Source organism: Neovison vison, chromosome 7, assembly GCF_020171115.1.
Source record: "Neovison vison isolate M4711 chromosome 7, ASM_NN_V1, whole genome shotgun sequence".
NCBI lineage: Eukaryota > Metazoa > Chordata > Mammalia > Carnivora > Mustelidae > Neogale > Neogale vison.
The window spans coordinates 136019393-136041183 of record NC_058097.1 but is presented as its reverse complement, the minus strand read 5'-3'; the positions used below and the strand labels follow the sequence as shown (position 1 = coordinate 136041183).

Genomic DNA, 21791 nt, shown 5'->3' with positions numbered 1-21791 from the left:
CATGACCTGAGCCGAAGGTAGAGGCTTTAACCCACTGAGCCACCCGGGCGCCCAAGATATTGGTATTTTTGTATTAATTCTGTCTTAATATTTTTATTTTCTTTCTTTTTTTTTAATTTTCAACATGTTCAGTTGAATGTTTAATTAATTTATCTTCCATCTATTTTTTAATGTACACATTTAGTGTAAAACATTTTCTTTGGAGTACACTAGTGGTTATACAGATTTTAATATGCAGGGTTTTCACTAATGTTCATTCTGAAGTAAGTAGTAACTTTAGTTTTCTTCTTCATCGTAAGAAAGCTCTCAGAAAAGAGACCCCAAATTAACATATTTCTTTTCCATATCTTTTTTTTTTAATTTCAAAATTCATTTTTTTAGTCAGTGAATGTAGACTATATGATTTTTACTTTTTGGGATTTGTTAAGATTTCCTTTGTGGTTAAATCTAAGTTTAATGCTTATAAATATTTCATGGATAATGAAAAGAATGTCTGTTATCTGTTAAGAAGAACAAAACTCTAAATAAATTGGGCGCCTGGGTGGCTCAGTGGGTTGGGCCGCTGCCTTCGGCTCGGGTCATGATCTCAGGGTCCTGGGATCGAGTCCCGCATCGGGCTCTCTGCTCTGCGGGGAGCCTGCTTCCTCCTCTCACTCTCTCTGCCTGCCTCTCTGTCTGCTTGTGATCTCTGTCAAATAAATAAATAAAATCTTTAAAAAAAATTTTTTTATTATTTCTGGCATTCATGTTACTTGAATCCTCTAAATTCTACTTCTTTTTTTTTTTCTTTTTCCCTCAGCTTCTTGTTGTATTTGTGAGTTAAATATATTAAAAAGTTTCATCATGATTGTGGGATTTTTATGTGTGTATATTTCTATTAGTCTTTCTTTATATGTTTTGAAGCCATATTGTTGAGCACATATAGGTTCAAGATTGTTGTGTTTCCCGAGTAGATTTTTATCAATTCAAAATGTCCCTTTTGGCCCTCTAAATTAATTTCATTTTGAGTTACTTCTTGTCAGACAATATTCCTATACCCACCTTTGTTTATTTAGCATTTACTCTCTCAGGGTTTTTGTATAGATGAGGATTGGGTTAACTGATGGTGCTGGTTGATACCACTCAGTAACACAACTGCATTATTTTTTCTCTAGGCCTTAGCTTCCTTTAATCTTTTATCTGTTTGTTGGCCTAGTCATCATGACTTCTTTTTCTTGTGTCCCTCATCCCCACTTTGTCCATTTGGAATGGCTCTATCTTGGCTCCTTCTTTTTTTAAATTCTTTTTATTTTTATTTAAAAAGATTTTTTAATTCATTTATTTGACAGAGAGAGAGAGAGAAAGAACAAGCAGGAGAAGTGGCAGACAGAGGGAGAAGCAGGCTCCTCACTGAGCTGGGAGCCAGACACAGGTCTCTATCTCAGGACCCCAGGATCAAGTCCAAGTTGAAAGCAGATGCTTAACTGACTAAATGAACCAGGCACCCCTTGGGTCCTTATTTCTTAAGAATTGAATTTGGGGTTCTTTGTTATAATACAAAGAGCAAGAAAGCATTTCTACTGGCTTTTCTCTTACTGACCAGATAGAACTAGCTAGGGTGTTCTCCTAATTTTGCTGCTCAATTTCTCCGAGATCATTAGGATTAGTACTTGCCTTCCTAGAATAAGAACTTTTCTCTCTGTATACATTTCCATTTTTTAATACCTCCTTGGATTGCGGGGTGAGGGGGATGTACTAGGGTTAATGATATGATTTGAGCTTTTAGAGAAAGAAAGTATGTGACAGTGAGAACCACAATACACAGGTAAGTAAAAGTTGAAATCGTTATTCTGAATATGCAGGAGTAGAAATGCATTAAGATATATGTTATAGACACACCCATGTAACTTCGCTTTTTTAGGTAAGTTTGAAAATAGTTTCTAAAATAACTTCTGGATAGCACTCTTATAGTCGTCTACTGCTCCTGGCATACAGTTCACTGGTTCCTTAAAATCTCCCAATACTATAGTGTCACATCCAAAGCTACTGGAACTGAGAAAGCCATCCAACATATCCGATGAAAACAAAAAACAAAAACAAAAAAAGAAAGAAAGAGAAGAAAAAGAAAAAAACAAATTCTCAATGTGACCCCTGAGAGTAAAGTTAATGTGCTGGTAGAGACCTGAGGAATCAGAAAATAGAAGGAAAGTGGATAATAAAATTGAGTGTAAGACTTCCCATGGCTCAATAAAATGGCTCTGAAGGTGACACTACTGATCCTTTTTTTTTTTCTTCTCTAAAAGCCTTAGGAGATCATTATGGAAATAACAATTAATTTTCAAGACTGAAGAAGAAAAGTGTGTACAAGTTATAAATTTTATACATAGTATTTTCAAAATTCATTCTATGAAACTCTACTCAGAGGAGACTACTCATAAATAGTAATAAAAAAACCTTCTAAAGTTACTGTACATTAACATATTTAAAGAGTGGCAAGTTCTGGGGGTGCCTCGGTGGCTCAGTCAGCTAAGCATCTGCCTTCGGCTTGGGTCATGATCCTGAGGTTCTGGGATCAAGACCTGTGTTGGGTTCCCTGCCCAAAGAGGAACCTGCTTCTCCCTCTCCCTTTGCCTGCTTCTCCCTCTGCTTGTGCTCTCTCTCTCTCTTCCTGTCCAATAGAGAAATAAAAATCCTAAAAAAAAAAAAAAAAAAAAAGTGGCAAGTTCTGAAGCAAATGTAGTCATTTAACTTAGAGTTACTGTGTTTTCCAAACTTTTAAAACTCTAAAATCTTTTATTTTATGAAACACCTGTTACTACTTAGCAGTTTAAAAAAGCCAATTTACTACATTATGTAATTTTCATGGGCATACCATTCATATAATTTATTATTTAACATTTGTCCTGTTACAGAAACACGATAGCTATGTAAAGCTTCCTTTTATGTCAACTGGTAAAAATACGAGCTATATATAAATAAGCCAAATGTGTCTGATATATATATGCCACATAACTAGTCTGCTTATATAAATGTTTATATGGGTCATGTCCCTCAAAAGATTCATATGTCACAGCAAAAATAAATGTTTTTGGTCTGGAGTAAAAGCTAATTAAAAATATTGGCTCATGTGGCTGTTCTCCTATAATACTTTTTGTTTAGGACTCTAAGAATAGTCACAGAGGCTGAGTCTACAAGTTTCCTTCATAGAATTTACTAAAATCTTTTTTAAAAAATAAAGAGCAGGATAAAATGTAGTAACTAATTCTGAATTTCAAAATACTTTGAGAAAAAATAAAAATATTATATTTAAGAAGATAATTTCATTAATATAATCCCGTCTATTTACCTACTTATGTATCTAGCTGACTACCCTGAAACAGTAAATGTTTGAGACTTATTTTTAAAAACTGATCATTCATGTATAGTATAACCAAAAAATTAACCAGTATCCAGTATAGATGATAACAGAAGAAAAGCATTCTTTCTGTGGTGTTTAAGATCATTTGGCTAAGTCTTCTTAGATGGACAATTCCAAGGTAGCATGAATTCCAACCTCAATAGGCTTCCTCTCCACTCCTGCCCAGTAACATATGCTGTAAGTTGGGCAAGAATTTTTTATAGTTCCACAAACATATTAGATATAACATATCTAAGCTGAATATTAACTATATAATAAATTCCATGTTGCCACGAAAAAAGCTCTTATCTACTGACCATTTGTCATGTACCAGGAATGCTGGAAATGAAGAAATCCCACCAGTTATCGTAATTCATTTCTGCATTTAAAAAAAGAGGAACTGAGTTATAGAGAGCTCAAGGTAATTTTCCAAGGTCAAATGCACCAGGGTGATGGATTTTTTAATTCACTGCATTGCATTTTCTATTGCATTGGCTGGTTTTGACTGGCCTACCGTGAGTCTATGGAGTCTTAGAAGACTCATTTGGTCTTTAGAAAATGATTTGCTGTATGTGTTCCAGGTATCTCACTTCCACCCTAAGTTTATATAAACATATGCCCATTTATATTACTTCAGAATAGAAGACACTGAAGCAGTAGAATCTGACAAAGCACACAAAATGGTTTTCTTTTTTAAGATCAAACATATTTTGTATCAATTTCCATATGTATAAGAATATATGTAAATACATATTATATGTGTATAAATAATACAATGTAGGGAAGCAGAGAGAAGCTATGTTTTAAAATCTACATTGTTTTTCTCTTCCACACATCATGCTTTTACGTTTTAGATAACCTGTGTTCAAGGAGTGTAGATTTGCTTAAGAATCCATCAAAGTAGAAAGTGATTTGACAAGTAATTTTTTCCCGTAAAATTATACAGATATGCCCATACATGCACACACAAACATACACACATAGACACATATATAGATGGACTCAAAAGTAAAATGTCTATATAGATGTGTGTATGTTTGTATACACAACCAGACATACACAGATATATAAACACCCATAATCTATATTATTTTTATGATGTAACCTCTATCAACACAGATAACTGTGGAACTATAATTTGTATTTATATTTCCAGACACAAAGTCAAGGTTTAATCCCTACATGCTTCATTGTTTAAAAAAAATAATATGTCTTAAAAGATGTTTGTAGATGTCTTTGAGGACAGCATCTCTGGTTGGTTTGTGGTTGGTTTACGTTTTTAATTTAATCTATTGTCCATAGGCTACTATGTAAATCCCATAATTCAAATGTGTAGATCACTCAGAATTTAAAGATGAATTAATAGTATGGCTCTCTGGGTCTTGGAAAAACACTATTAAGACAACATTCTAAACATTTAAGGGGAAGAATCTTAAAGTCATACCATAGTTTCTTTTTTAATATTTTTCAAAAAGTAACTGATTTCACAAACACCAACTATAACATGATTTAGACAACTGAGAAACAGGCAAGGGTACTTTCAAATGCTAAAAGAAAACACATTTATACAAGTACAAAGCAAAACAATGCTGATAAAAATGTTAAACTTTATGAAAAAAATCATTTGCAATTCACATCAAAATAATTTAACATTCTCTATTGTTTTAATAGTACAAGCTGCAACAACAGAAAAAGAACAGATACGCGCACACAATTTTAAAACCAAATCAGTTAAAGTGCAGAAAAAAGTAAATACAAGCACTTGTAGCCCACACAAATCTTTTAGGATTGGCACCATCTTTCTAAAACATCTATATTCTATATAGATTTCTAATTACAACACCACCAGCAGCTGCCATTGAATTCTAGAAATACACACAATATACATAGTATATTTGTTCACATTGGGAAGATCAGTGAAATTCACCCAACTATTTTATACATACCTCATTCTTCAACAGATAGTAGAGAATCTCCCAGGCCTCAGACCCTCTTGAGAATGAATTTTGATTTATCTTTATGCTTTTCACTGATCTGTATTTTTTCACAGTATAAAATTGTAAATGGTTAACTATAGAGATTCTGCCAGCTCAAGGGTTATTAAGAAGCTGTGGCTAAATGTGAACTCAGATAATACTTTTGAAGTCTCCAAAACATGTACATTTTGCTGGGAGACTAGCATAGGAAGTGTTTTTTGTTTTTTGTTTTTTTCTTAAAAAGTGTTAAATTCCTGGTTTGGAAGTCACAGAACTGCAGCAGAGCCATTGTAACAACTCATTCACAGTCAGAAATAGCTCCTAGTCTTCCTGATGGCTTGCTGGGAACAGCAGAAGTTTGGGAAAGACTTTGACTAACAAGGATTAGCACATTCGGGGATTTACTGTTTTTCTTTGCTTCTTTCAAATCTCATATGGTTTTCCTTTGCGTCCTCCCTGTCTGTTCCCCACCCCTCACCCAGAGAGATGCTTCTTCCCAATCCACTTAGGGTCTTCTCTGCCCCTACTCCTCTCCCAAAACAGAAGAGTGAGTGGACTGCTTAGATGGTCCATACAACTTGATCAAACTGGGTCTTCTTTCTTTCATCCTGGGACCAAACTGTCCTGTAGGGTCACTTTTCTGAATCTTAGCATTTCACTGTACTTTCCCCTTCCTTTTGGTCATGCTGGTCCAACTGAATTATCACTGGACACCAGGAACAGACTGTTTTCAAGGAAATTCAATGAAAATAGGTACCCAAATGAATTGCGAAGTTCATATCCTAGCCCTAGAATGAATATTCAGTTCTCCTTGTAGATTTATTACTTGGAACCTGGTATTAAAATTGGCAAAGAGACAGAGCTAGCATCATTCCAAAATAAAAGATCCCAAGAACGCATTACGAATAATATTATGTATTATAAAATGTACTGAATGAAATGGCAAAGGGTGCAGAAACACAGAGAAAAATACATATTGTTTTCCTTCAATTGGATAAGTTATTTTTCTTATTACAGTTTATCATAATTTCATATAGAATTATCAGATGGGAATTTAATTTTGCACTAAATTTTAATTTCTGATGAATTTTCTCATTAAGGTAGTGTACTTTTTAACGAAATACATCACTAAAAATTTAGAAGAGGAATTTGCTCATGGAAGAAGTTTTTTTTTTTTTTTTTTAAGTTTTTAAAACTGTTTTTCTATTGGTCAATACAGAATAAAATGGAAATCAACCAAAGGGTTTAAGAAGCAAATTTAAAATTTAGACAATATTTGGAAAGGTTTCAATCTTTAAGAAATCAAGATGGTAATCCCCAGGTGAATGCCACCCTTTTCAAGAGGATTGAGGGGTGTTAATGCTTCAAAATATTTACATTTGTTTTTGAAGTAGAGGCAGACATTCGCTTTCAATGAAACCATAAAGTTTGGCTAAATTCACTCTTTCAAGAGTCTCATTGGAACTGGGTTTCAGGGTGCTCTGATGACATTATTTTCAAATCTGGCATGGGAAGTTTGATTTTTGAAAATTTATATTTTACTAAATTAATGTGTGCTTTTAATATTTTATACTGGGAGATTTGATTTAAAGATTTAAGAACAGGTATCAGGAAAGTCAAGCAGTATATGTATTATAAATTTTAAAACTGGGGAATGGTAAGTTATGTGAATGGATATATTTCCATTCCTCAATTCCTTTTTTAAAGTAGATATACAATAAAAAATACATGCCAAAATAAGGATATTGAGCTAAAGAAAAAGGTTTCATTTATTTTTCTTTCTGCTAAAAATATACTTCTGCCTCAGCAAATCTTTTTCATAAGGCTATCTTTAGTATAAGGCTAGATCAACTAAACTCTAAATTTATAGGATACCTCCTCCTTTTATTACCATCCTTATTTAAAAATTAAAAACGAAACCAAAACCAAACCAAAACAAACAAACAAACAAACAAACAAAAAGAAACATTTGGCACCTGAGGAGAGCTGTAATGGGAAGAAGAAAGAGATGACAGTGGATGCAGGTCTCGAGCTATGAATACTACCTATATGAGCCTATTAAAGCACATGTATTTCTATTATATCTTTAAATCTCTTTTCTGCAGTATTTAAAAAGTGACAGTATGAAGTGCACAAAATCATATTAATTATTTTAAAAAGGAAATATTAATAATTGCTTTGCCTCTTTTTGGAATGGCTAAGAAAGACTGTGTGGTTTATATTCATTAAGGTTCCTCTGTTTTAGTATTCTGTATTGCTTTGAAAAATCTACATTTGTCATAGTTCATAGCTGCCCTATTTAAGCAGCCGAGAGAAGTTAAAATCACTGCTCACTGGCATAGCTAAATCTCTGCTAAGCCGACTTGACACAGTTTAAAATTTCCAGTGTATTAAGATTGTGTTAACTTTTCGAACAACAGTCCCTTCAATCAAGACGCTGTCTTCAGTGGGTCTATAGACCATTCTTCCAGTGGTGGGACTCGAAAAGAACAGAGGAGCTCTTTGTGCATCAGGTTCTCAAAGAAAAGGAATGAAGAAGCCCAAATGCATATATTAATATTTTAGCTGGCAATGCTAATGGAACAGCATTCGTAAGGAGGAGTGGCCACATTTCATGAAAGAGATAGCCAAGCTGGAGCTCAGGAATTATTATTGTTATTATTATTATTATTATTATAAAGAGAATTTCCAGCTACACAACGTACCCCAGTGAGGGAATTACAAAACAGTATTCCAGAAAATATTTTTTTTGCTACTCCAGTATTGATTGGCAACATGGTGAAATAGTCAAGAAATCTTCCACTGGTTTTCTTGGTTAATGGAGGTGAATTGAAATAACTAGGTGGACTCCTGGATGCAGGCTTCTGGAAGAGGATTTCAAACCAAATCGGAGAGGAATGTCTCTGGTAAAAGTCCTGCACACGTCAGCGCAGCACACATTATCCAGTTGTGTGTTATGCATGGGACACACTCACAACAACGCCTCAGTAAATACTGGGCCCAGGTACTGCTTTTCAAGGTCTTTACAGGACAGAAAAAAGAAAAAAAAAGAGAGAGAGCGAGAAAGAGAAAGGTTGACGTTTTGGTCCCAGATTTTGAGTTTGTTAGAAAATGTACATTCATGTTTGGTGAATCAAAGAATCTTCTGGGAAAAGAATTAAAGTAAACAAAACTTTTTACAGTTGCTTATTAACTATGCTCTTCCCCCTCCATTATGCTGTTTCACGCTCATTGCTTCCCTAGAGCAAAGCACTTGGTATGGAACCGGTTCGACAGACTTCTTGTCAGCCCTCAAAAAGATAAGCAGTGTTTCTTAAAAGCCCGTGTTTTCTAAGGCCACTAGAAGAAAATCTGCCAGAAGATTTGTAGTTGGTGTCTTCGTCGGTTGATGTGAAATAGCACTATAAATCTCATGTTTCCGTTGCGGGTGCACTTGGCATCTTCCACCTCGGGTCTTAACCAGGCAGGCGACTATGCTTGTCACTGGGTCTGCGTGAACGCGGGAGGTCTCGGCTCCGTCAGCGGAAGCCAGCGTGGTTTCCGAGGACATTCACAACGACGAGGAGCTCTGAGTGTAATCTCTTATGATCAGTGTGTCATATTTGGGAGACGATGGGATACAGAGGGCCGACTCCGACACTGGCGAGTTGGGGGTGGTACTCCCCGAGTCCACCGAGTCTCTAAAGGGGGACGGCGGGGTGAGAGCCACCAACTCTTCCAGGTCCGGCTTCCCCGCCGCAGCCTCGGGCCCGGCCGGCGCCGGGGGCTCTTCGGCAGCGCCCCCTACCGGCGGGGCCGCCGCCGCCACCGTCGCGGGCGGCGCGCCGCCCGTGACCTCGATGGCGGGCAGCGGCTGGATTTCGGCGAACGTCGTCATGGTCGTGGGCAGCTGGATCTCTTTGGGGATCAGGTAGGACGAGCAGAGCGGGGCGCTCACGCCGGGGCCGGGCGCCGCGGTGGACAGCATCATGGAGTTGAGCTCGCTGATGTTGGCCGTGAAGCGGGTCACCACGCTGCTGATCTGCTCCATGAGCGAGCCCTGCGAGGAGCTGCTGCGCGCCGCGGGCTCCGAGTGCAGCGACGGCACGTCGTCGTCCGTGCGGCTGGCCGAGCCCGCGCGCTGGCTCAGCGTGCTGATGGGCGACGGCGAGCGCGGGCGCGCGGGCGCGGGGAAGTGCTCCTCGGCCTCCGCCACGTCGTACAGCGCCTTGGGGCCGGCGTCCGGGGGCTCCGGCCCCCCGGGGCCGCCGCCCGCGCCCCCCGCGCCCCCGCCCGCGCCGCCCGCGGCCCCCGCGCCGCCGCCCACGCCGCCCGCGCCCAGGCCGCGGCTCTCGGTGCTCTTGGGGAAGGGCTTGATGACGGCCGTTTGGTTGGGATTCTCCTTCTTGTTGATGTGGATGGACAGCCGCTGCCACAGGTGCTGCCCCCGGCTGCTCTTCTCGTTCTGGGCCCACGTGACAGATTTTCCGTTGGAGCTGCGGAGAGAAGGGAGACCAGAGGTAACTCGGAGGTTCCCCACTGCTGGGTGATGGGACTCGGATTGGGAAGGACTTCTCCTGGTCTTTCAGGAAAGAAGGCTTCAGAGGACACCCCGGGCAGAGGTCTTAAAGAGGCCTTCGGTTTATCGTTACCACGAAACTGTGTGGCTGGGGACGGTAGGAAGGATAAAGGATGGAGATTATTGGAGATGTAGCGGCAGTTCTGAGCCCGCCCAGGTGTGCAGGGGCTGGTTATACCGCAAAGCTGGAAACCAAGCCTTGCTGTATTGTGGCGGTGTGCAGACGTGCCTGGTACTGGGCACGGGCTTCTTGAAGTTGGCGGCCTCTGAAAGGAAACGGTAGAACCCTATAGGACCTCAACTCACCAGCCCAGTCATCAGAGGGGAGGAAAAGGGTAGGAGTCAAGGGTTACCAGGAAATAGACAGCGGTTCCAGTTCACTTTTTATCCTGCAAGCCAACTATTGGTGTATTTGACTAGGGGTTTCTTTCTCAACTCCAGACTTTGAACATGGTTTTAGTTAGCCTGGCTTATCTGCTGGAAAATAGAAATTCATTGAACACATACACAAATTTCTAATTTATTAGAGCGTTTCTACGTCACCCAAATTTTCCTCCCAAATTTGTTTTTAGGCTTATAGCTTGAATCACAATTCTATGAGAGACCATATGGCCTTTGGCACCTCACATATTGATTTCCAGTTAGGGTCTTGATGAGTGTTTCTGGCTCACTCGACTTCTTAGGACCTTTCCCCCTCTTCCCTTTCTCTTAGCAGTCCATTTTGGTTTCCACCCTGGGGTCTGAAAGCGCCTCTGATGAAGATGGAATTGGTGCCACAGCCTCAGGTCCTGACTGTATCCTCCTTACCAGTAAATATGACACAACTTCTGAAACCACAGACCCTCTCTCAGGAACCTCACTAGTGGTCAGAGGATGTGGCCAGACCTTCAGGGATGTTCTGTGGAGAGAGTGTGGGGGATATTGGTGATTTCTCATGACAAAGGAATCCAAGATCTCTGTAGGGAGGGGATCTCTTTCTGTCCTAGGTGGTGTGACCAAGTGAGAACCTTGAGCAGTCTATGAACAAAAGGCTTTGGCCACCCAGTTTTCTCATCTCAGCCAGGGTTGATGAAACTTAATCATGCCTAACACTCATATAGGGCATTTGTCCGCTATCCCAGGCAGGACCCCAGGAAGATTCTGATGGTCTGGGTTGGGTTCCAAGGATCGATGCATTTTACAGCACTCCATCCCCAAAGTGATGACACTGCAGGTGTTTCCCAAACCGAGAAACTCTATCAGGAAGCTCTTCTTTCTTTCTGGGTTCCCATTGCTCCCTTGGCCTCCTTGCTGGAGGACTGAACTGCTTTTTTCCAGGAAGGGGTCTGAATTGTATTTGGAGCCCACTGCCATGGGATGCCAGATCCACTCTGCCTGAGACACCTACTCCTTTGAAAATAGACCCATGTTTCTGCAGCTCCTATGACAGGATGCTTCCTCTTTCCCATCCTGCTTCTCGTTTTTTATATCTTTCCCTTTCCTCTTTGTGGTCTTCCTTTTTCTGCTCTTCCTCTGAGATCTCATTCTATTTAATCTACCCAATATTTTGCAACCTGGTGTCATTCAGAATTCTGGAACGAGATATGTCCTCCTCCCCTGCCCCTCTTCCTGCAAAGGATGGATAAATTCTTTCCAGGTTTGGAGGCTGACATGCATCCCCAGTAGCAGAATAGGCCCTGCCAACCTAACTTTTGCTTTGCAGATTTGTTTCTACATTTTTGCATTAACCTGACCTGCCACCTTTTATGTTTTTATTGCATTACTTTCTTCTTCCCAGGTGTCTACTAACTTCTGGAACATGGCATAGAAGAAATGGGCCAGACTATTTATGGGATTTCATTGGGAGGATTGTTGCCAACAATCCCTTTTCTCTCCTACCAGCAGGATAAGAAACAGGTATGTTGGAAAGGACAATTAATCTTTCAGGTTGGTGAGGCCGCTTTTAATACAAAGCATGGGCTAGAAACTAAAAGCCTAACTGGATCTATCCTACCAAGCTTTACTGTAGAAAGATTCTTGCTTCCGGCATAGAGAGGTTTTGATGGAGCATAACTCTGGCTATTAATGGTGACAGGAATCACATGTAGTGGTGCCTAAAAACATGATGGCACATTGAAAAGCCTTTGGATGAATGTGCGAGAAGGAAGCTATCCTACCCAGCCAGTCTGCACAGAGTACTGACATTGCGGCCGGCCATGCCTTTGCTCGTAGTGTCTATGGTCATACGGGAGAGAGAGCACAGGACAGACAAGCTGCATACCAGTGGAAATGGATGCAGGAGACACCAGAGAAATGGAGGCCAAATCTGAGCACTTCCTTGGGTTATGACAGGGTTTTTTTTCCCTCCAGAATGGGAGATTTTAATAAGCACTTTTTGGACAAATAGGATTTTCTTAAGCTAACGGGACCATTGCGTGGTGTCCTCAAAGTTCAGTAGACAAAGGAACCTAAAATCTGGGTTCTAATCCTGGATCTCCCATCCTGGATGATTGGAAAATAATAGTCTGAAAGCCTTGGTCAAAAGCAGAAAGGATGTAATTTAGCAAAGGTGGTTGTGAGGATTCAATGAGACAGACTGTACAAGTGAGAAAGGTTCTTGTAAGGAGAAGGTATCTAAGAGTGTTAGTTTTTTCATTCCATGTGAATATTGCATTTCAGAAAATCAATATACTCATGTGGTTTTGAGCTCTGGCTGAGAAACAGGGAATTCAGTGTAAAGTAAAATATTTTATGTGGTAAAGCCATAAGATATTTTTGGTTGTTCCATCGGGTTTGGTCTGTGGTCTTTTTCCATGCTAAGTTGTCTGCTTAGCGATTGCATCCACTTCTCTAAATTCTACAATATTCCACAGTTTACATCTTCCTGAAATGCTCTTTCATGGTGTTCCCTCCTCGCTGTCTCTTCCTTGCATTTTGACTAAGCTGTTCCTATCAGGTTTTGTTTGTTTGTTTGTTTCAGATTTTACTTTAATTGCTTTTTCTTGAGATGCTTTTCTGACCCTGCCTTGAATGCTTTTCTGACTCTTCTAATCTTGACTAGGTTAGAACTAGGGTTCTTCTTATCCTGCTATAGCCAGGGTACCCAGTGCATGCGCTCCATAATATGTTTGAACTAATAATTGAGTGGATATATGCATTTCATTTCAAAAAATCTATACTGATTGTTTTTGTTAGAATTACTTTTTAAAAATAATTCAATATTAAAAAACATTCAATATTAAAAAAAACCTATTTCTTTTGTTTTGTGGATCGATCTACTTTTCATAGAACTTACTGTAATCAGTAGTGCTCAGTGTACGCAAATAAAAGATATTTAATTAAGTACAAAAACACAGATCTTCATTTCTACTATGAAAATCACAAAGGATTTGTTCCTTTTTGTAATTTATATACATATATGTGTATGTATGTAGGTACATATATATGTGTGTGTGTGTGTGTATTTGTTTTAGTGAAATTTCTCAGTGATGGAAGTTTATGGAGGCAGTATTGATAGTAGCCCCAGAATGTGGGTGTATGATCTGGCCCTGAGTGATGGTGGGCAAATCACTTAACACCTTTGTGCCTCTGTTCTTTCATATAATCATTTCTTTCACATGATTTCTGGGAGGAATCCAAATGGTAGTACACGTGAGGGTAATTTATAAAGCACAGCACCTCTACAAACTTCACCATCAAATCTTACAACCAGTTGAGATAAAACCATTATTGTTGCTGTTGTTGAGATTTTTTTTTTGGATCAGGATTATACATTTGCCTTAAGGGCCCTGAGGTAAGACAAGAGAAAGCAAACTTTTCCTTACCTGTCTATAGCACTTGACCTTCCCCACTGAATATTTTAGGCATTAGAGAAAAAGGAGGAGAGAGGAATGGAGAGAGACAGAACAGATGGTTTGCTACATCTGGAAAGGATAGTTTGGCCAAAAAAAACCTGTAAAAAGTGTGTTCTTTCCAGGTACCAGTTAACCCTTTGTCAAATATAAAACTATGTTTTCTAATGTTCTTTCTACTATACAATTGGTTCTTTTCTGGGAGGGAGAAAGGAACATTTTGATAATGTTATTTGAGGATTGCATTTTTTGTTTTTGTTTACAGTTTGTGTCTGCCAAAATGACACCAGCTACCCTTATTCTCAGAATTTTATTCTTCCTTTTTCTATTCCATGCATGACACATAAATAATTTATTCACTTCAAGCAGGCTCTGAATGCCAGCTCAATGACCTCTCCCAGTTTCTCTATTCATCTGCCAAAACTTGTAGGAATTAGCATTCTGCCATGGCAAACCATCATTAGGAGGCAAATGTTAATACAGAGAGTTTGACCATTCAAAAAATCTATGGAATTTAGAATTTTTGTGTTTATTTTAAATGGCTGTTGAATTAAAAAAAAAAATTAAAAATGACTGTTGAATGACCGGTGTGGTTCTTTCCTGAAAAATTGGTTAGGGTTTTATTAAGGCCATAGAAACAATTAAAATCCTCAGAACACTTCACTGAATGAAAAAAAAACTATGCATTTATCCTCTTTTGTTACATGGTTTAGTAGTACCTTCATGAGTTGTACAGATTTAGGGTATCAGAATAATCAAATATATCCTTTGAAAATTAGCACATTCTTTTCATGAAAAAATTATCATTATTACTACACCTCTCTTGTTTATTATTTTGAGTTTAGAAGTAGCCAGGAGAGAGGAATAGTAAGATTATGAGCTTCCTAATACACAAAATATATATTTTTAAAAGGTTTTATTTATCCATTTGACAGAGAGAGAGAGAGAGACAGAGCACAAGCAGGGGGAACAGTGGAGGCAGAGGGAAAAGCAGACCCGCTGAGCAGGGAGCTAGTGCGGGGCTCAGTCGCAGGACCTTTGAGATCATGACCCGAGCTGAAGGCAGACTCTCAACGACTGAGCCACCCAGGTGCCCCTACAAAAAAATATTTTTTAAAAAATTTTAAAAAGCTTGTAATGTCATTAACAAATATGTCTTTGGAATGACTTCAGAAAATACTAGGCCAGTAAAAGAATTTCATGAATTAAGAATATTATAAGCAGAAAATTTCCAATTGCGGTTCCATTTTTCTGCACATTTCATAGTTTGTTTTGAATTACAAAGTATGGAAATACATTTTTAAAAAGATAATGAAGAATTTGATATTGTTCACATTCAGACACTCTAAATTAGGTGGAATAATTTCTTTCTGAGCCTTGCCTAAAATCTGATATCTTGATTTTGACAATTACACTGAGAAATACACCATATATAAGAAAATGGCAGAGTCATCCATATAAATTTCCCCAGTTACACCATAAATGGATGTAAATAGCTATCTTGCTGACAAAAACAAGTTAAATGGCTGTGATGATGTATGCATTAGAAACACACGTATAGACAAAGACACTTGAGTAAATGGAAATGAATTACCTCCAGTGACACAATAATTGGAAGCACTATCACCTTATATTTGCATCGTGCTTTATAAAGTACTTTAGGAAAACTGATTGTCAGAGTTAGATAGGATCCATGTTTTGGTCCTTCTTTCAAAAATAAAACTGAGGCTCTTTGAGCTAGGCGATTTGCCCAAAGTTAAGCAGGGAGAAAAGGACAACGTGGAACCAATACCATCTCATGATTTCCAATTCACTTTTCATGAAAGTACACCACCCATATTTGTTTTTTGAAGTAAGCTGTCCTTATTTCAAGCCCTCAGATGTTACCTGGTGATGATACGCATTTTTAAGTCGATAAGTTAGTCATTTGATTTATGTTCTCTATTACCATATGTCTTCGTTCTTCTTAATCATATACTTTGAAGTCTCAAGAAAGCACCTTATATCACTCTTTGGTTGTTAACTCAAATAGCATAGGTTGACCCGAGCACTTACACTTGGCAAGGATAATATTGGATGCCTCGATGATGAAGGCACTTTATACCACCATATAAATAAAGAGCATAGAGCAATTTTTAGCCCCTCTTTTTCCCTCCAAGCTATGATCTAGTAAAAGGCAGTTGTCTTATGTGTAGCACACTTATTTTCTCTCTTATTTTGGAATGCCACTGAATGAGAATGGTGTAATGTCAAGGATAACTATTTTGCAGATTTTGACATTTCAACTGATATTGGTAACAAGTGATATGTGATACCTCGGCAAATGATTGTGATTGATCAGTATTTTTTGGTACTGTGGTGGAGAGTTGCTGACGTGAGACTTCCCTCAAAGAAGGCAAGAGAGAAGATGCATGTAGAAGGCTAGGAATATGAGTTATTCCTAGTATTTTGATAGAAAGAGGTTGTTTATCTTTTCCCTAGGTCCTTGAAAGAAGGAAGCAGATGGACAGTTGGAAGGGTGCTGAGGACAAGGAGAATGAGAGATTGTGGAGCATGGGAGCAAGTAGTTCATTGGGTAACTGTCGAGTTCAGTTCACAAGGGATTCAAAACTTCACAAGAGGAAGAATTCATTTCTAGCAGGAGGGAAGTGGCCAGGGAATGATGCTTGCCTCAGGAGACAGATTGTATATACACCTGGAAAAATTGGTAGATTATGGCAAAATCCAAAAAGAGCAGTAGGCATTACCCTCCAGGAAAGACAGCAGTGACATAAGTTCAGGAATCCACAAAGGATATTTTAAGATAAGCAGTAGTCCTATATGGAGATGGATAAAACATCAGCAGGTTAAGAGTTTGGACTTTCTTGTTTACTATAAAAATGTCTTGGGGCACCTGGGTGGCTCAGTGTATTAAGCCTCTGCCTTTGGCTCAGGTCATGATCCCAGGGTTCTGGGATCAAGCCCCGCATCGGGCTCTTTGCTCAGCAGGGCAGCCCTCTGCCTGCCTCTCTCCCTACTTGTGATCTCTCTCTCTCTGTCAAATATATAAATGAAATCTTAAAAAAAAAAAAAATGCCTTGTGGCCACCCATGATCTACAAGGATCTTCTTTCTTTTCCTTTCTTTTGCTATTTTAGTAACTCATTAATAATTAACCTTGGACTTCTTATCAGTATAGAGAGGTGGTCTAATATATTTAACCAGAGAGACATGGTCTAATTATTAGATACATATGTAATCTACATACTCGATAAATAAATGAATGAATATATAACGAAATACTCATGGGTTCTTTTCTGTGTTATTCTTTAACTGTAAGAATTCTTTTGTGTTATTTAATCTTTTAGGTATTCCATATTTCTGGAGCTCCACAAAAACAATTAAATATAGGAAGCCTGCCAAAATCTGCTTTAAAACCTCACTGCAGATTCATCCATTGACCTTATTCCTTGTCTGCTCCAGTCCTGGTCGTACTTCAGGAATATGTTAAGGCCTAATTAATATCTGTTAAGTTAATTAGTCCTTCAGGCAATAAGGAACCAAGAAGATTGAAACAAGCAAAAGAGTGGTGTCCAGGGTAGATTTTAGAAGCTGTTATCATAGTGCAGGGACACAGTGTTAAGATGATAACAGGTGTGGAAAAAAATGAGGACGGAAAGGAATATACTGATCTGAGAACTATTGTGAAAGAAACGACATTTGTCCTTGCCTATTGGTATCAGAGGAATGCAGAGAAAAGGTTGCTCACTGGAGAAGGAAATTTCAAGGAAGGATTTGCAAATAAAGTGGAGATTAACGAGGCCTTAAAGGCTGGGGAATGTTAAAATAACACGTATAAACAAAATTCAATTAATATGTGTGTTGCATATATGGCAAAACAGCTAATGCCACATGTTCAATCCCAGGAAACCCTTCCAACAACCTTTTGGAGTGGATTTTTGCCTCCCTTTTAAGTAGCTGGGAGTGAGCTACTGGCTGCCTGCTTCTATGATAATTCCCTCAGAGATCATCTCTTACTAGGCATTTAGTCCCTAATAAAAATCCTTGTGGAACGAGAACCACTTGGCTCTATTTTAACTAGGCTTGGGTTCAACAGGATGCTTTTTCAACAGATCACAATCCATGGTGGGGGGGTGGTGATGGTTATTAAAGTTCCTTGTGCTTCTAGGTGCTACTCCCCTCCCCCCCCATCCTCATAAGGAGAAAGCATCTAACGAAGGTCATAAAGGGCCATAAAGTAGGAACATGTGCCAAGCAAAGGCATTCTGTTGGATCACTACAGTCTCTTCTTTCTCAAGTGAAACTATTTTTTTAAATTTAAAATTCAGTAACCCGGGCTCAAACCTCAAACTAAACCACTCCTTGTACTGAGATATAATTTCTAGACTTTAGTTGAGGTGCTTCAACTAAGATTAGAGGATGTTTTTTTATCCAAACCGGAAATTATTTTCTTCCAGCAATTACCATAAAGCCCAGATGTCAATTTCATAAAGAGGGAGCAATAGAAGACATGGCTGTTTTGCACCCCTTGGCTGATACCACCAAGACGCCTTGGTGGAGGAATCCAGCTTGATTTAAAGCTTGAATAAAACATGGGATTGGGATTGATGACTAAGAAGAGGAGACTCCTGGGAGGATAATAGCTCTCCTTGAAATAGAACTTTACATCTCACAAGGTGTTTCCATCTGTTTTATTACATTTGACCTTCACGACAGCTGTCTAACATAGCACTTATTGCATGGTATTTTTAACCACTTATTTACAAATCTGTTTCTGCACGAAGCCTTGAACACTCTAAGAGCAATGACTATGTGCATTTCCTATGCTTGGTTTGGTTCCTGGTGCAGGGGAGTGGGCTGGGAGTATTAGGGAAAGGAAGCAAATTCATATTTGCCTTGAAGGCCTCGTATAAACATATTATTAGGGATGCCTACAAGGCTTGGTTGAGCAGCTGCCTTTGGCTCAGGCCATGATCTCAGGGTCCTGGGATCCAGTCCGCATTAGGCTCCCTGCTCAGCGGGGAGTCTGCTTCTCCCTCCCCCTGCTCCTGCTCTCTCAAATAAATAAATAAAATCTTTAAAAAATAAACAGATAATATTAACCTGCACTAGATGCAAAATCTGAGGCTTATGGAACCTGTGCCCAAGTCAAATGAAGGCAAAACACTGCCTCAAATCGTACCTCAAATCCAGAGTCATTGCCAACATGTGGTATTGTTTATGTGCTAAGGGCACACAAAAACCAAAGGGCTAACAAGACACATCCTAATGGAGCATCCAGGGAAATAATAACACCCAAGTTTGTATCCATAAAATGACCTGATGACAAATGCCAAAGCTCTCTATTAACATTGACCTGAACATTGCAGAGATGAATACTGAGGGAGTGGAGAATAAGACATTTGTCCCAGGATTGTGATAATAGTTGCTGAAGAAATGATTTCTGCTTAGAAAAATGATTCCTTATGCCTTAAGTGGTGAAGTAATATTTTTAAAAATAAATAATTCTTATGTTAAGGAATCCATTCAAAATGACTCATGAAACATAGGATTAGGTGAAATAGTGATTCAAGTTTCCAGAGCACTTAGCTCTGCTGAATAGTTTGTCCTTAATTTGGTATTATCCACCTACCGGGAATATGGTGACAAGATTAGGTGGACATTGCAAGATTTTATCAGTATTTTGTGGCGGAATAAAAGTTAAGTATGCCTCTAGTATTGACTTCTTCCTCTAGACTTCAAGAATTTGAACTGATAACTCCAAGATTGCTCCCTTTGTGGCCTTTGTTCTATGAGATAGTTCTGGTTCCCCTTCCTCCCTTTTATAAGAAATTATAAGCTATTGGATCTTTTGTCTCTCTATATATACATAAATACTTGTATTTGTATATAACTACTAAATTATCATATATATGTATTTCATGGGCAAGGACAGCAGCCTTACAAAAGATTTTGAGCAGCTTCTTTTTTTTTTTTTTGGCCAACAAAAAGGATGTTAGACAAGAAGAGGACTGAGGGAAACTGAGAGCAGAGAGCCAGGGAACCCAAGCGGTCCTGTTACTAAGTCCTACTATGCCACATATGTATTACGTATATATTACACCAGGCTGAAAGAAGAAGTAGAATATACTCACAGCAATTAGTGATTCTTCTGGAAAAATAAGCAAAGGAAATTAAGAATCTGGTTTATATTCTTTTATATTTGTGGCATTTACTGAAGTTAATCATTTCTAGTCTGATCACAAGACATTAGCTGAACTCAGTTTTTGTCAGACTTCCAAAATATTTCCCTAAGAAATTCTTATAATAAGATTCCAGGAAATTATTATAAGTTACTCAAAAATCTATAACTTTGTTCCTTTGCTTTTTTAAAAATTTTTTTTATTTGAGAGAGAGAGAGAGAATGAGTAGGGGAGGAGCAGAGGCAGAGGGAGAAGCAGACTCCCCACTGAGCAGGGAGCCCGATGTGGGGCTCTGGGATCCCAGGTCTCTGGGATCAGGATCTGAGCCAAAGGCAGATCTTAACCAACTGATACACCGAGGCACACCGATCCTTTTTTTGTTTGTTTGTTTGATATGCTTTTATAAAACTGGTTGGCAAACTGTATAGAAAGTGAGAATGACCATAGGTTGTTCATGAATAAATGGCTCTATGGTCAGATAAGTTAAGTAGATTTAAACTGCTTTCTGTGGAGCTTCTCAAGTCCATCTCTCTGCGTGCCTGCCTTCCTAACTTCCTTGTTTGCTTCCTTCCTTCCTCCCTCAGATCAGGGAGGAAGGAAGAGAGTGCTCACTGGTTTCCCCGGAGGTGTGGATGAGGGAGAGGGAGAAACAGAATCTTAAGCAGGCTCCATGCCCAGCCATCCAAGTTCCTCTCGAGTCTTTGCTTTGTAAGGATTTACTGAAAATCTCCAAGAAGAGCATAGAGCATGTAATGTTGGCTATGCTAATTTGATCCGTAATGTCCACTTCTGCCTTTTCTTCTCTCCTGCTCATCTAACATTCTTTGAATATATTTTGTGACATTTTCTTCCAAGGATTCTAAAAACCTGAATTTGAAACATGTTGCTTTCTTCCTCCCTTATTCAAATCTGGGCCTTATTATCTGGATCATAGATATAACTATACCTTAAAATAGCCGATTGCTCCTGCAGTTTCCATCAGAATGAATTTTATACCTTTATTAAGATTGTCAGGAGCACATGGATGGCACAGTTGATTACACATCCATTGTTGTGATCTCAGGGTCATGAGATTGAGCCCCATGTCAGATTCTACCCTCAGCATGGAGTCTGCTTGAGACTCTGTCTCCCTCTCCCTCTGCCCCTCCTCTCGATGCAATCTCTCTCAAATAAACACATAAATCTTTTTAAAAAATAAAAGAAAAAGACTCTCAGTTCTTTAGGGTGGAGATTATTCCATATTTTCCGGAACACCCCATGGTCCCGAAAACAGGGCAGCCTACACACAGAAAGGTTCTCCTTGCCCTCTTATTGACTGATTTACTGAATCTATAGTCCCAGAGCACTTTTGGATACTGAGAGTGGAATATTGAACAGGACATGTTTTTGTCTTCAAAAACTTCAAGTTTAGTAGGAAGAGATAGATGATGAGATAATATGGCAGTATTGGAGGTAACTCAGAATACTTTAGAACTATGAGTTTGGGCAGATGTAAAGTAGAATGTAAGAATTTTGGAAAGGTTTCAAAGAGGAATTGACATTAGATTTGGATTTTGAAAACTGAGTAAGAGTTTGCCAACCAGAATAGGAATAGGGGCTGGAAAAGATGGAGTAAAGGAGCAAGGAGGGGCAATTCAGGGGGAGACACAGCATGTGTTAGGGAGTGAAATTGTAGGAAGGAGTTGGCTTTGTTTGGAGAATTGTAAGAAATTTGGGGTTTTGGAGAAGAGAACATATGTGACAAAACATGAATAAAAGGTCAAAGAGTTAGAATAGGGTTAGTGTGTGAAGTTCCTTGTATTCTGAGTGTGTGGGTTTGGATTTTATCGCAGGTGACAGATATCATAGTGTTAGAGCATGAACTCCAGAA

General features: G+C 38.9%; 1 protein-coding gene and 1 long non-coding RNA gene across 4 annotated transcripts in view; one reads left to right on the top strand and one right to left on the bottom strand.

Moving 5' to 3' along the window:
• Window positions 1-4038: 4038 nt before the first annotated feature.
• GRM5 (glutamate metabotropic receptor 5) overlaps window positions 4039-21791 on the bottom strand; it is a 543151-nt gene continuing 525398 nt past the window's right edge. For all 3 annotated transcript variants that reach the window (XM_044258344.1, XM_044258343.1, XM_044258346.1), the window contains one exon: window positions 4039-9827. In XM_044258344.1, coding sequence (XP_044114279.1) covers window positions 8903-9827 — 925 coding nt within the window. In that variant the 3' untranslated portion in view covers window positions 4039-8902. The remainder of the gene's footprint in view (window positions 9828-21791) is intronic.
• Window positions 9196-21791, top strand: part of LOC122912506 — a 28733-nt gene continuing 16137 nt past the window's right edge. Inside the window, exons 1-2 of the long non-coding RNA XR_006385637.1 lie at window positions 9196-9262; window positions 11688-11806. This is a non-coding gene — a long non-coding RNA (uncharacterized LOC122912506). The remainder of the gene's footprint in view (window positions 9263-11687; window positions 11807-21791) is intronic.